This window comes from Jaculus jaculus, chromosome 16 (assembly GCF_020740685.1).
Source record: "Jaculus jaculus isolate mJacJac1 chromosome 16, mJacJac1.mat.Y.cur, whole genome shotgun sequence".
Taxonomy (NCBI): domain Eukaryota; kingdom Metazoa; phylum Chordata; class Mammalia; order Rodentia; family Dipodidae; genus Jaculus; species Jaculus jaculus.
This window is the reverse complement of record NC_059117.1, coordinates 50,174,580-50,188,448: the sequence shown is the minus strand read 5'-3', so window position 1 is coordinate 50,188,448 and position 13,869 is coordinate 50,174,580. Positions and strand designations below refer to the sequence as shown.

At 41.9% G+C, this 13,869-nt stretch overlaps 1 protein-coding gene across 14 annotated transcripts in view; it reads left to right on the top strand.

Moving 5' to 3' along the window:
- Erc2 (ELKS/RAB6-interacting/CAST family member 2) overlaps positions 1–13,869 on the top strand; it is a 1,023,973-nt gene that overhangs the window by 272,577 nt on the left and 737,527 nt on the right. For all 14 annotated transcript variants that reach the window (XM_045136003.1, XM_045136012.1, XM_045136010.1 and 11 more), the window contains one exon: positions 639–794. In XM_045136003.1, the coding sequence (XP_044991938.1) occupies positions 639–794 (156 nt within the window). The remainder of the gene's footprint in view (positions 1–638; positions 795–13,869) is intronic.

Below are 13,869 nucleotides of genomic sequence, written 5' to 3'. Positions count from 1 at the left end.
ATTCCTGAATTAGCTGTATCTCGGATTACACATACGTTTCCTTTAATGGTGTATTGGTTTTGTTTTGTAACATATTGGATGATTTTTAAAAATATTTTATTTATTTATTATTTATTGATGAGAGAGAAAGGAAGAGGCAGATAGAGATAGACATAGAGGTAGCTGGAGAGAGAGAGAGAGACAGAGAGAGAGACACAGAGAGAGACAGAGAGAGAGAGAATAGGCACACCAGGGACTGTAGCCACTGCAAATGAACTCCAGATAAATGTGCCACTTTGTGCATCTGGCTTTATGTGGGTTGTGGGGAATTGAACTCTGGTCATTAGACTTTGCAGGCAAGTGCCTTTATTGCTGAGCCATCTCTCCATCACTTGGTTGATTTTTGTCACTATTAGGGTGGGCACATGTTCATGGTTATTGAAGCTGAGTCATTCATCTTACATATGATCCTCATAAAGAAAAATAGAAAATTGTCTGAATTCGGGGCTGTGACTTCACCATGGTTAATGTATCATGACCAAATGTTATTGTTTGAATTCTATTTTGACAATACTGAAAAATCAACTTATTTTCTCTCTGTTCTTTCTTTTTTTCCTCTCCTTCTCTCTTTATTCCCCCGCCCCAACTTTTACCAATAGGACACAAAAATTGCTTCACTAGAGCGAAATATACGGGACCTCGAGGATGAGATCCAGATGTTGAAAGCCAATGGTGTGCTGAACAGTGAGGACCGTGAGGAGGAGATCAAACAGATTGAGGTGTACAAAAGCCACTCCAAGTTTATGAAGACCAAGGTACAGCCAGGGTTTATAGCAAGACTTTTATGTTCTTGGTGTGACAGGAGAGTTATGGTTTACTTATGCCCTTTTTCCAGACCTTTCTGTAATATCATGAGTCACATAGGTAACAAAGAAAAATATGGCAGGTTTTTAATTTAGAGATAAATAATAAAGAATTCAGACAAAATTCCTGAAGAATCCCTGGAAATCTTTGGTGGGATTTCTGTTCGCCGTGGAGGTTCATTGTCTTCTGACAAGGACCTCTGCTTTTCGGTTTCGGGAATTACCATTTTGAGTTCTTTCTCTGCCACATATTCTTAGTGCATTAAATATGCTATTTTTAAAAAAGACATTGTATATTTGGGTTTGGGAGACAGCTTAGTAGATGAAATGCTTACCACACAAGTATGAGGAAATGAGTTCAAATCTCCAGCACCCATGTCAAATCGTGACTCAGTGATGTGCGCCTGTCATCCCAGTGTGGGGCAAGTGGATACAGGGGATCTCTGTGACTTGCTGGCCAGCTTAGCTAAGTAGGGAAGTCCTAGCTTTAATGAGCCATCTTATCTCAAAACAAATAAGGTGGGGAATAATAGAAGACAGGTGGCTTCAATCTTTGTCCTCCACATGCATCAACACGCACATTCGTATGTACACCTACATGTCTTTGCATGCAGATGAACTCTCATACACACAGGCATGTATATACACATGCCTGGCCATACACATGAACATATATACACACATGCATGCACACCACACACACATATAAACGTTGCTGTGCTGCCCTATTGCCAACCCTTAGAGGGTAATGATCTCAAAAGACCTTGTTTTTCTAAGCCCATTTAGCTCATTTCAGTGATATATTAAATCATTTTGGTGTTTACCTAGTAATTAAGACATAAGTGACTTTAAGTCTCATTGCTTCCATTTAGTCAAATTAATCAACCTAATTAATGAACATTAATAAATATTCTGTTCATCCATTCATTCACAAATTAGCGCACATGCACACTTCCCAGTGTTCTATTAAAATCTTTGTTTTTTTCGAGGTAGGGTCTCGCTCTGGCCCAGGCTGACCTGGAATTCACTATGTAGTCTATATAGCCTCAAATTCAGTGATCCTCCCACCTCTGCCTCCTGAGTGCTAGAATTAAAAGTGTGTGTCACTATGTCGGTTGGGGGAGGGAGGAGAAAGAGAGAGAGGCACACCAAGGCCTCTTGCCACTGCAAATGAATTCCAGATGCATGTGCCACCTTGTGCATCTGGCTTTTCATGGACACTGGGGAATCAAACCTGGGTCATTAAGCTTTGCTGGCAAGTACTTTAACCGTTGAGCCATCTCTTCAGCCCTAACCAACCTTTTAAAGTTTTAGTTTTTTTTTCTCCATGAAAAAAACATAAGGCTAAGAGTTCTATCATGGAATTATTTTGATAATTCTAAAGATAACTCATTCAAAGCGGTTAGTCAACCCTTGTCTGACTTCTGGAAAGTATTCTACAAATAGCCAGCAGTGTTACTTGTATTTTAAGTTGTAACAATTTTACAAATAGTGGTATAACATATTCCATTAGTTTATTATTCATTGCTACTTTAAAGATTAATTCCAATTTCTCAAAACTGATCTATAATTTTTAGGTATAAATAGATGGATCATCGGAAATTATAATTTTTGAAAATTTATTTATTTATTTGCAAGTAGAGAGAGAATGGGTACTCTAGGGCCTCCAACCACTGCAAATCAACTCCAGATGCCTGTATCACTTTGTGCATCTGGCTTACATGGGTACTGGGAATTGATCTCAGGTTAAGGCAAGTGCCTTAACCACTGAGCTATCTCTCCAGCCCTGAAATTATAGTTTTAAAATATGCATAATTATTAAGTGTTTGAGTAGGCACTAGAATATCTGACACTTTGAGATGTTTTCACCTATTTTATTTAAGCCATTTTGCTTCTGAAAATAAGCACCTCTAATTTTGTTTTTTCATTTTGTTTCTACCACTTACTTTTAATTGTCCTCTTTTTCTCTCTACATTTTAACAATGTTTGGTGCTTACAAGATGCAGCAGAATTTAAGAAAAAAAAAGCACCTGAGACTACATAGTGAATTCCAGGCCAGCCTGGGTTGGGTTACAGTGAGACCCTACCTCAAAAATACAAAAAACAAAGCAGTGGGTGAGGGGAGAAAAATACTGTGATGACTTCTGCCAGTTTAGAATCACATGCACGCTCCATGTAGAGCTCACAAGTCCCAGCGCAAGTAATCATCCGCCCCGGTCTACCACGTCCGTATGTGTGCATGAGCACCAGTGTTTCTTCAAGGATGGAGCTTCTTGCCATGCACTATCTCTAGGGTAGGCCTTGGGATGATGACTGAAATGTGGATCCAAGACCAGTGATATCAGAAAAATGTCCAATGGCTGCAAGTGTAACCACGTCCTTCCAGGGATTGCAAAAGGTCAGCTAAGTTGCCCTGTTAGGTCTCTGTCCCTCCTGGTTTCACATGTGCAGTCCCCACAAAGAGCTGAGCCCAGGCGCAGCAGGTGTGGTGCGGGGTGACTTGCAGGCAGCACCCACGCTGCTCTGGGAAGAGAGAACAGCTATGTGTGTTTTGGATTAAGCTTGTCCTTCCCACTCTCCGATGGGAGATTGATTGTGTGTTCAAGCCACTTCCATAGTTGAAAATGCCATGAAATTGGCAAGCATTACCCAACATCCTGGAGTCTGTCCAGTTGAATAAAATATCTGCATGGTTTTCAGCAATCAAGTCATGGTAGTTCTTAGCCCACATTTGTTGGTGACACCATCATTCCTTGAGTTCAATTTAACGTTTTTAGAAAATTTTGTTAAAATTTTTGTTTATTTGAGGGAGGGAGGGAGGGTGGGAGAGAGAGAGATTGAAAGAGGCAGAGAGAGAAATTTTATTAACAAATGTAGCAATTAGACCTTTATAGATAATCATTTTTTTTATTTTCAAGGAGGGAGAGAGAATGGGCACATCAGGGTCTCCAGACACTGCAAATGAACTCCAGATGCATGTGCCACCTTGTGCATCTGGCTTGTATGGGTCCTGGAAATCAAACCTGGATTCCTAGGCTTTGCAGGCAAGCACCTTATCCTCAAAGCTATCTCTCCAGCACTCCTGCATTGTTATTATCAACGTGACATCATAGTGAACCAGGACACCATGCTATTGTGAAGGTGGAAGATAAGTTGCTGCGTCCCAGAACTTCAGCAGAGATGTCAGATGTAGTCGACTGGGTAGAATGACTATGTCTGGCCAATCCTTTGGCACATGAACATTGTCCCTGAGAACCAAAGCTGCGGCAGTGGACAACCTTATGACTTGTGCTATGCCCCTTTGTTAGAAATGCCCATTCCTATCCCAACTCCAGAGGCTTACAGGAGTCACAGCTGAGTCTCACAGTCTGTGTTACTTTCAGGAGCATCATTATGCCTTTGAGATTGGAATGCACCATATAAATAATTGTGTTTTTTAAATGATAGCATTCCCATTCTATACAAGGCTTTGTTCTTAGCCTAATACATTTTTCATGTTTTGATCCTGATGTTTCTGTATTAGCCACTCCCTCCATTTTCAGTGTTTGCCACAGAAGCCACTTTGCTGTCTTAGATCTCCCCCATTACTCTGAATTTGTAGCACATTTTCTTATAAATCTCTGATGGATTACAAACCTCATAACCCAAACTGCACCATAATAAGCATATCATGTTCTAGACCCAAGGGCTGCGTCTGTGGTGAAAACGAAGTTGCTTCCCTTGGCAGACATTGTTTCAGGGTGTTGGTTGTGTCATCGACATGAGCTGGGCAGGAATTCTCATGAGGATGAAGTGTGCCCGATGCCCACGTGGTCCTCATGTGAAGCATGTGATGTGAGGGACTTTTCTTCTGGCCGTCACTTAGAAAGACCTTCCCTGGCCTCAGCTCCCATGGGTGCTTCATTGTATCACTTCTACTTTTATTGAGTTTTTGGTTGTAAAAGAAGCAAAAGTCATTTTTTTTGGAAGAATATGACTTTTTAAATCCTGTAACTTATATTTCCCTCAGAAAAACCTTTTTCTGTGCTTGTCTGCATGAATATTTATTTAATATTTACCTCATGGCAATGAGAGTCTGAAAGCTACTCTAAGTGGCTGCCTATTCAATATTTATGGAGTGAACGAGTTTTGTCACTATCAGCCTCTTTACTTATTTATTTACAATGAGAGAGAAAAAAAGAGAAAGTAAGAATGAGAGTGTGTGTGTGTGGGGGGGGGGGATGAGAATGGTCATGCCAGGGCCTCTAGCCGCTGCAAACAAACCCCAGATGCATACATCACCTTGTGCATCTTGGCTTTATGTGGGTACTGGGATATTGAACTTGGGTCTTTAGGCATTGCAGGCAAACACCTTAACTGTTGAGCCATCTCTCCAGCCCCAACCATCAGCCTATTTTTATTGAAGAATGTTGGTCTATGCAGAGCCAGCCATGCTATCTCCAGTGGGTCCATTCTGTGGATCAAGGTGATTTCATCATTTTTCTCTCTCCATAATCCCAACCCTCTACCAGCTTTTCTACCAGTTGTTTGTGGCAGATTGTACTGCCAGCATTGGTCTCACTTAAGCATGCAGAGATGAAAGCATTGGCAGGGTTTTCTTTCATGTGTGGAGTGAGCTGCAGTCTATACTACCAGCTGCAAGTGGTTGTGATTGAGCCACAGCTCTGATTATGCCTATCACAACAGACTCTGTGTTTGTGTGTGTGTGTGTGTATGTAGGTAGGTAGTCCTAATTCTGATTCACACCTTTTAAATTTATATTCCATTCTGCTGCTATACACAAGGGAGAGAGGACTTCTTTCTTTTAGAGAAAGATACACACACACACACACACACACACACACACACACACACACACGCATACGTAGAGGTGGGGGAATAGGTGTGCCAGGGCCTCTCGCCACTGCAAATGAACTCCAAGCACAAGCACCATCTTGTGTATCTGGCTTGTGTGGGTACTGGAGAATTGAACCTGGGTCCTTAGTTTCACAGGCAAATGCCATAGCCATTAAGCCATTTCTCCAGCCCTAGCACTTCTTTCTTTTATTCTAGGCAGAAATGAGTGTGGGCTCACGATCTGCTCCATCATCAGTAGTGTGCACCTTGCATTGCTGTGGCCTGCACATCACCAAACAAGTAGGATTCGCCCAGGGAGGAACTAGATAGTCCCTGGACCCTTCTCAGGACTGTCTCCTATCCAGCCTTGAGATTGGCAAGCTGGACACAATGCATTTATTCCCTAATGTCCTTTGACACCTTGTAACTGAGATCTCCTTCCATATCTACCTTTCTAGTATGCGGGACAACCTTGCACAGGTAGAAATCTGTTATTGTTATTATTATTATTATTATTATTATTATTATTGTGAGTGACTGAATTCATGCTCAATTGTGACTCAATTCATGCTCAGTTCATTTTTTTTTTTTTTGAGGTAGGGTCTCATGCTAGCCCAGGCTGACCTGGAACTTATTTTGTAGTCTTAGGCTGGCCTTGAACTCTTGGTGATCCTCCTACCTCTGCCTCCCGAGTGCTGGGATTAAAGGTGTGCACCAACACACCCGGCCTTATGCCCAGTTCTTGCACCAGTAGTTTCGGTATTGTTTGTGTCGTGTTTTGTTGCTGGAAACAATAAAATGCTAAATGAAGTATAATTATGTTTTGAGTCAAGCCTAACAAATTGGCCTTTTTTATGGCAGGGGGTTGGCGTGCCAGGGCTTCCAAACACTGTAATTGAACTCCAAATACATGTGCCACCTTGTGAGCACATGTGACCTTGCGCATGAGTCATCTTGTATGTCTGGCTTATGTGGGATCTGGGTAGTTGAACATGGGTCCTTAGGCTTCACAGGCAAGCACCTTAACCACTAAGCCATCACTTTAGCCTATTGAAGTGTGTGTGTGTGTGTGTGTGTGTGTGTGTGTGTGTCTGTGTGTGTTTTTCAAGGTAGGATTTCACTCTAGCCCAGGCTGATCTGGATTTCACTGTGTAGTCTCAAGCTGGCCTTGAACTCACAGTGATCTTCCTACCTTTGCCTCCCGAGTGCTGAGATTAAAGGAGTGCACCACCACGCCGGCTTCCAATGAAGTATATATTTAAGAACCAGTATCTATGGGCTGGAGCAATGGCTTAGTGGTTAAGACACGTTCCTGCAAAGCCAAAAGATACAGATTTGATTCCCCAGCACCCACGTAAAGCCAGATGCATAAGGTGGTGTATGCATCTGGATTTGCTTACGGTGGCTAGAAGCTCTAGTGTGCCCATTCTCTCTCTCTATATATCTGGCTCTTTCTTTCTCTGTCAAATAAATAAATAATAAATAAATAAAAATTTTTAAAAGAAACAATATTTAATCATACATATAAACTGCTAAGTTAGAATCTCAAAGGTCAAAATTCAGCCATTGCCGGGAGCTTGTGACCTAAGTAGAAGAGAATGAATTCACACTGCCATTGGTCAGATTGATAGGCTGATGCTCTATTTCCACAGTCATGCAGACATTAAGGAGGGAGGTTGGACTGGTCCAGATGCACAGCCTCACAGGAACCCAGTACAACGACCACAGGCAAACTACAAGCAAGCTCCCTACTCCACCCTTCCTCTGCTCTCTGTAGGGAGTCCAGTAAAAATGATGTCTTTAACACTTTGAACCAAGACGAAAAGTGGTTTTTAGTTTATTTATTTATTTTATTTTATTTATTTGAAAGTGACAGAGAAAGAGGCAGATAGAGAGAGAGAGAGAGAATGGGCGCTCCAGGGCCTCTAGCCACTAACAATGAACTCCAGACACATGCACCTCCTTGTGCATCTGGCTAACATGGGTCCTGGGGAATCGAGCCTTGAACTGAGGTCCTTAGGCTTCACAGGCAAGCGCTTAGCCACTAAGTCACCTCTCCAGCCCTGGTTTTTAGTTTTTTCTTTCTTTATTTTGAGAGAGTGAGATAATGGGTGTGCTACTGCAAAGGAATTCCAGACACATGGGCCTCCTTGTCCTTACATGGGTACTGGGGGATGGAACCTGAGTTGTTAGGCTTCACAGGCAAGCGCCTTAACCACTAAGCCATTACTCCACCCTGAAAAGTTGTTTTTAGACTTCATAACCACAGTTGGCTTGTGCATGGACGGGCTGCATGACATTATCCCCAAACTTCAAGTAGGAAGTGCAGCCGGTGTAAGGGGTCCTCGGTTGATGGTGGCCCGGGGTGTTGGGAGACGCAAATGTTCAGGATGACTGCATCTCTGATGATGCGTGGCCTCAAGTATTCTCCAGATAAAGTTCCACAAAATGGCAATATACATAAAAATATCAGAGTCTGTAAGAAAACAAGTCACAGTACATGATAGCTGACAAAAAAGATAGACAGGTGGCCAGAAAGCCCAAGAGCTCAGAAGTTAGAGTCCTGAGGCAAATACTGTTGGAATAAGTGTATTTAATATGCTTAAAGACATGGAAGAAGTGGCTGAAAGGACCAGGAAAGATCAAGAGAGTCCAACAATAACAAGCAAATTTAAAGATAGACCCACTAAATACCTAGAAATGGGAAACATAAACAAAGAGCAATTTGGCCTAAGGAGATGTTCAGTGGGTTATGAGCCCGATACAGAAGTGCGATGACCAAGGTTCGAATCTCCAGAACCCACACGAAGTTGAATGCAGGAGTGTGTGCCTATAAGCCAGCCCTCCTATGACAAGACAGGCTGCTGAGGCAGGAATCTTCTAGAAGCTCCCAGGCTAGCCAGTCAGGCATTTGCCACAGCAGTGGACACAAAGAGACTCTGCCTCAAATGAGAGGGAGGACAAGGACCAACACTCAAGACTGTCCTCTGACTTCCACACGCACCCAAACTCCCACACAGAAACACACACTCATGTGTATGCGTGCAAATACACATAAAGATAGTAATTAAAAAACCCAGAAATTTAAAACCATATTCAGTAGTTTTAACAGTAGAGTGGTCACAGCAGGAGAGATTTAACAAACTAGGCAACACAGAAAAAAAGTATAAAAGCGAAGGGGAGAAATATAAAGTAGGACAGAGAAAGCTCTTATGGTAACGTCACCTGAGTCCACATTGAAGGCAGGTAATGTGATAGCAGTGTGACTATTTAGAAGCTGTGTTGGATGAGAAAAAGGCTGAGGATTTTCCTAAATCATTGGAGGCTTGAAATATGTAGCTTCAGGAAGTTCAAGCTAGAGCAAATGGAATGAATTTAAAAAAAAATGATAGTATACGTCTTTCCCTGAACATTTTGACCTTGTCAAAGGGAAAGTATAAAATCTCAGAGGCAGAGAAAAAAAAAGCAGCTAGACCATTTACCCAAAATTGTTATATGGCTGTCCAAAAAAAAAAAAAAAAAAAAAAAAAATCCATGAAAAGATGTGTGCATATGTACTCATTGGAGATAGGCAAGTCAAAACCACTATGACACCTGCTAGGGAAATAGGTGATAGGCCAGGTGTGGTGGCCTTTAATCTCAGCACTTGGGAGGCAGAGGTAGGAAGATCGCCATGAGTTCCAGGCCACACTGAGACTACATAGTGAATTCCAGGTCAGCCTGGGCCAGAGCAAGACCCTACCTGGCAAAGAAAGAGAGAGAAGGTGGGGGGGCAGGGAGCTGTCTACCAGGATATGTCTTACCTCCTCCATCTCATCCACCCTGGCCCAGAAGTCCTTATAGGGAAAGAGTGGTGATAAGAATACTGCTCTCACAGCTGGCCTGAAAACCAGTTGCAAGGAAATGACAACAGACACTGTGGTCCCTCAAATCTCGTCAAAACAGAGAGCCAGTCTACAGAGAAGGAAACAGTAAATCAGACCCTATCTAGCCCCTCAAAGTTCCGGGAACATCTTGGGAGAGGGGGTGGGAAGATTGTCAGAGCCTCAGGGTGGGTGAGAATAGCCTGAGACACCCTATTTCCCCATCCCTGCAGAGACTGACTAAGGCCTCTTGGACCCCACATTGTATACCAATAACCCCACCAAAGACTCAGCAGAATTTGGTTGGGGGAGAAGGGCTGTATGTGTGCAAACGTTTTATGAAAAAAAATCAATAAATTAAGCTAGGTGTGATGGTATACACCGCTTATCCCAGCACTCAGGAGGCAGAGGTAGGAAGATCTCCATGAGTTCAAGGCCATAATGAATTCCAGAACAGCCTGAGCTAGAGGCTAGAGTGAGACCTTACCTCAAAAAAACAAAACAAACAAACAAAGGTAATAATACAATAATGTTGGTGTGTGAAGAAATCAGAATTCTTATACATTGCTGCTGGGAATGAAAAGTGGTATAATGACTTTAAATTTTTCTTAGCTGGGTATGGTGGCACCTGCCTGTCATCACAGCATTCAGGAGCTGGAGGCATGGGGATAAAGAGTTCAAATTCAAAGTCGCCCTAGCTACACAGCAGGACTGAGGCCACTGCTAGCTACAAACCCTGTCTAAAGCAAAAAATAAAAATAATACAAAAGTCCTTCCAAATACTAATCATATAATTACTTGTGACCAATAGTCTCACTTCTAGGTGTGTTTATCCAAGAGGAGTAAAAACATTTTTCCACAGAAGTTTGCACATAAATATTCTTAGCAGTGATATGCATGAGTCAGAGTTGAATGTAGCTATTCTTAGACAAAATTGAGTTTGACAAAACTTTACTAAAGCAAGAAGATTTTCTTTCGCATTTTTACAGGGTCATTTGTGTAGTATTTGTGACATGGTGTGTATAATGTATATGGTGGGGGATAAGTCTTGTGTGTGCACATGTGTGTGCAGATGTGCATGCCCTGTGCATTTGCTTGCATAGACTAAAGGAGAAGTCTGGGTATCCTCCTACAGGCCTCACCCATGTGTTTCCTTGAGGCAGATTCTCTTTCAAAAACTGGAGCTCTAATTTTCATGAGCCACAGTGATTCTCAGGTGTCTGCCCCTGTGTGACTGGGGTTGCCAGCGTGCATGGCCCTCCCCACTTGTTTGCGTAAGTGCTGCGGAATTGAACTTGGGTTGCCCAGATTCCTTCATGCTTATACATGAAGTGTTTTAACCTGCTGAGATATCTCTTCATCACTGTTTCCTTGACAGATTAAATACATGTATGTAATGTGTTTTGCTCATAATACCCTCATGTTACCTTCTCTTGACCCCTTCCTCTAAACCCTTTCTTTCCAACTAGTTTGTCTTTTACTTTGATATCTTTTATTTGTCTTCCTTTACTACCAATGATGGAATGTTGATAAATCCAGTCTTTGGCAGTTGCTGTGACTGATGAATGCAGTAGCCACTTCTGGTCTGGCAGACACAATTCCACAGCTTTCCTCTCATCCTCTGGCTCTTACGTTCTTTCTACCAGCTTCATCACCACCGAGTCCCTTAAGCCTTGCAGGGCATAGTAGAGAAATTGCATTTAAGTTCTGAGTACTGAACAGTCTCTTAACTTACTTGCAGCACCTTAATGGTGTTTGAGTCTCCTCAGTAGTCACCACCATCTGCAAAGAGAAGCTTCTCTGGCCAAGGGTGAGAGTAGCACTAATCTATGGGCATAAGCATGAATATTTACAGGATAATTTACATATATTAGTGCTTCGTCCCCTGTTCTTCCTCTGGTAACCTCTAATGTAGTTACCTTCTAATGACTGGGACAAAATACCTGACTGGAAACAGCATATGGGAAGAAAAGGGTTTGATTTGGCATCAGTTCTCAAGTCTATCCTGGCCAGGAAAACATGGCAGGGCATTGTCATCCCCACAGAAAGGAAACAGAGCGAATGGCACATACAGACCTGCTCTGGTACCCCAAGGCCCACGCTCAGGGGCCTCTTCCACCAGTAAGGCTCCGCCTCCTAAAGGTCCCACCACCTTCCTGAAGAGCGCCAGCGGCTGGGACTGGAGTACTGGAGTATGAACTTAGGGGCGTTTTATGTTCCAACCCCCAGCTGCCAATTCCTGTGACATAGACTTTTCTAGACTGTACGTCCAGGTCAGATCTGGTGGGTTTTGTCCTTTCCCTGCACACAGGGCTTCGTCCTTTCAGTGCTGCCTGGTATTTCATTGTGTGTATTTATCACAGTGTTCTCGTTCACCAGCTCAGGACTCAGCGTGTGTTTGGTTCATGGCTGCTGTGAACAGGGATGAGATCTACATTGAGAATTCTGACTGTTCATTTTCTATAGCCATGTACCCTGTAGTTAGGTTGTTGGATTGCACAGTAGTTGCATTTTCAATTTGCTGAGGAACATTCATGCTCTTCTGCAGTGTGGCTGTGCTAGTTTACCTCTGACCAACTATGTACAACTTTTTTATGTTTTGTCATTTTGATAATAGCCATTCTGATGGGAATTGGTTTTAACTTATTTCTCTGGTTATTAGTGGTATTGAACATTTTTTTCACATATATCTCACCCATTTATATTTTTTATTTTGGGCACTATTTATTGATGTCTATGTTGTTTTAAAATTCCATAATTGGGGCTGGTGAGATAGCCCAGCTATTAAGGTGCTTGCCAAGTTCAATTCCCCAGTACCCACATAAAGCCAGATGCACAAAGTAGTGCATGCATCTGGGGTCTGTCTGCAGCAGCTGGAGGCCCCCATGTGTTCTGTCTCTCACTCTTCTATCTCTCTCTGCTTGTAAATGAATAAATAAAAATATTTTTTCAAAAAGAAAAAAATTGATATTTTGTTCTTTTGCTGATGGGTTATTTGCATTCCTTATATATTTTGTGGATGAACACCTTGTTAGCTGTATAATTGATGTAGCCAGCTGCAAGCAGACTCTTTAATAGGATAAAGGATATGTAATAATGAATTGCAAGTTGAGTATGGTAATGCATGCCTAAAACTACAGCAGTTGAGAAGCTGAGGCACAGGATTAAAAGTTTCAAGCAAGCATTGGGCAACATAATGAACTTGAGATTGACCTGAGCTCTATTACCAGCAAAGATAGTGAGAAGTATGTGGGTAAGTTTTAGCCAATATGGACCACAAAAAAGTAATAATGAGTTCAAAGCAAGACAAGACAAAACTAAAATATATGGCAATAAAGTATTTGTTAGAAGGCTGGTGATTGAACTTGAGGTTTTTCAAGATTAAGAAAAAAGATAGGGGACTGGAGAGATAGCTTAGCAGTTAAGTTACTTGTTTGTGAAACCTAAGGACCCAGGTTCGATTCCCCAGTACCCTTATAAGCCAGATGCACAAGGTGGCACATGCATCTGGAGTTTGATTGCAGTGGCTGGAGGCCCTAACATGCCCATTCTCTCTCAATCTGCCTCTTTCTCTTTCCCCAATAAATAATAAATAAAATATTTTTTAAAAAAGAAATAAGGTAAACATAGTAGACTAAAGTTAATGATAAGTTAAAAAATTAAATGTTATAACTTTATGCAACAGTATAAATGTTAGAAGTTAGTGCAGTAAAACACATGCAAACATAAGTCACAAGCCATTTGTCAAAATGAATGTGAATGAGGGCTGGAAAGATTGCTCAGTGTTTAAGGTTCAATTCACCAGTATCCACATAAAGCCTGATGCAGAAGGGTACATAAGTCGAGTTCATTTGCAGTGGCAAAAGGCCCTGGAGCACACATTCTCGTGCTTTGTCTCACTTGTGCTCTCGCTGTCTCCCTCTCTCTCCTTGCAAATAAATACTTTCTAAAAAAGAATGTGAAAGAGTCATTAAAAACAAGGCAAGAAAGAAGTGAGGAAATGAGGGTGCAGGTGGAGAGCACTAGGAAAATTCTGGGCCCACATCACATGTGTCTATGATACAGGACACACACAGCTTTGTCAGATGGACGAAAAGGATGAGGGCCAATTGCTGTTTACAAGAAGCAAGAGATGTTCCAGAAGGTAAGGCAAAGAGACCATTTCCAAAGCTGAAAATACTGACAGAAGGACAAGGAGAAATTAGTTTAACCCATACTCTAAGTAATAAAGAAATGAAGCAGATGTTTTGATATAAAGAATAAAGAATACTGAATAGGTTACCCAGTTTCATTCCATTATAGATTTCTGCATGGAACAGTTATTGAAT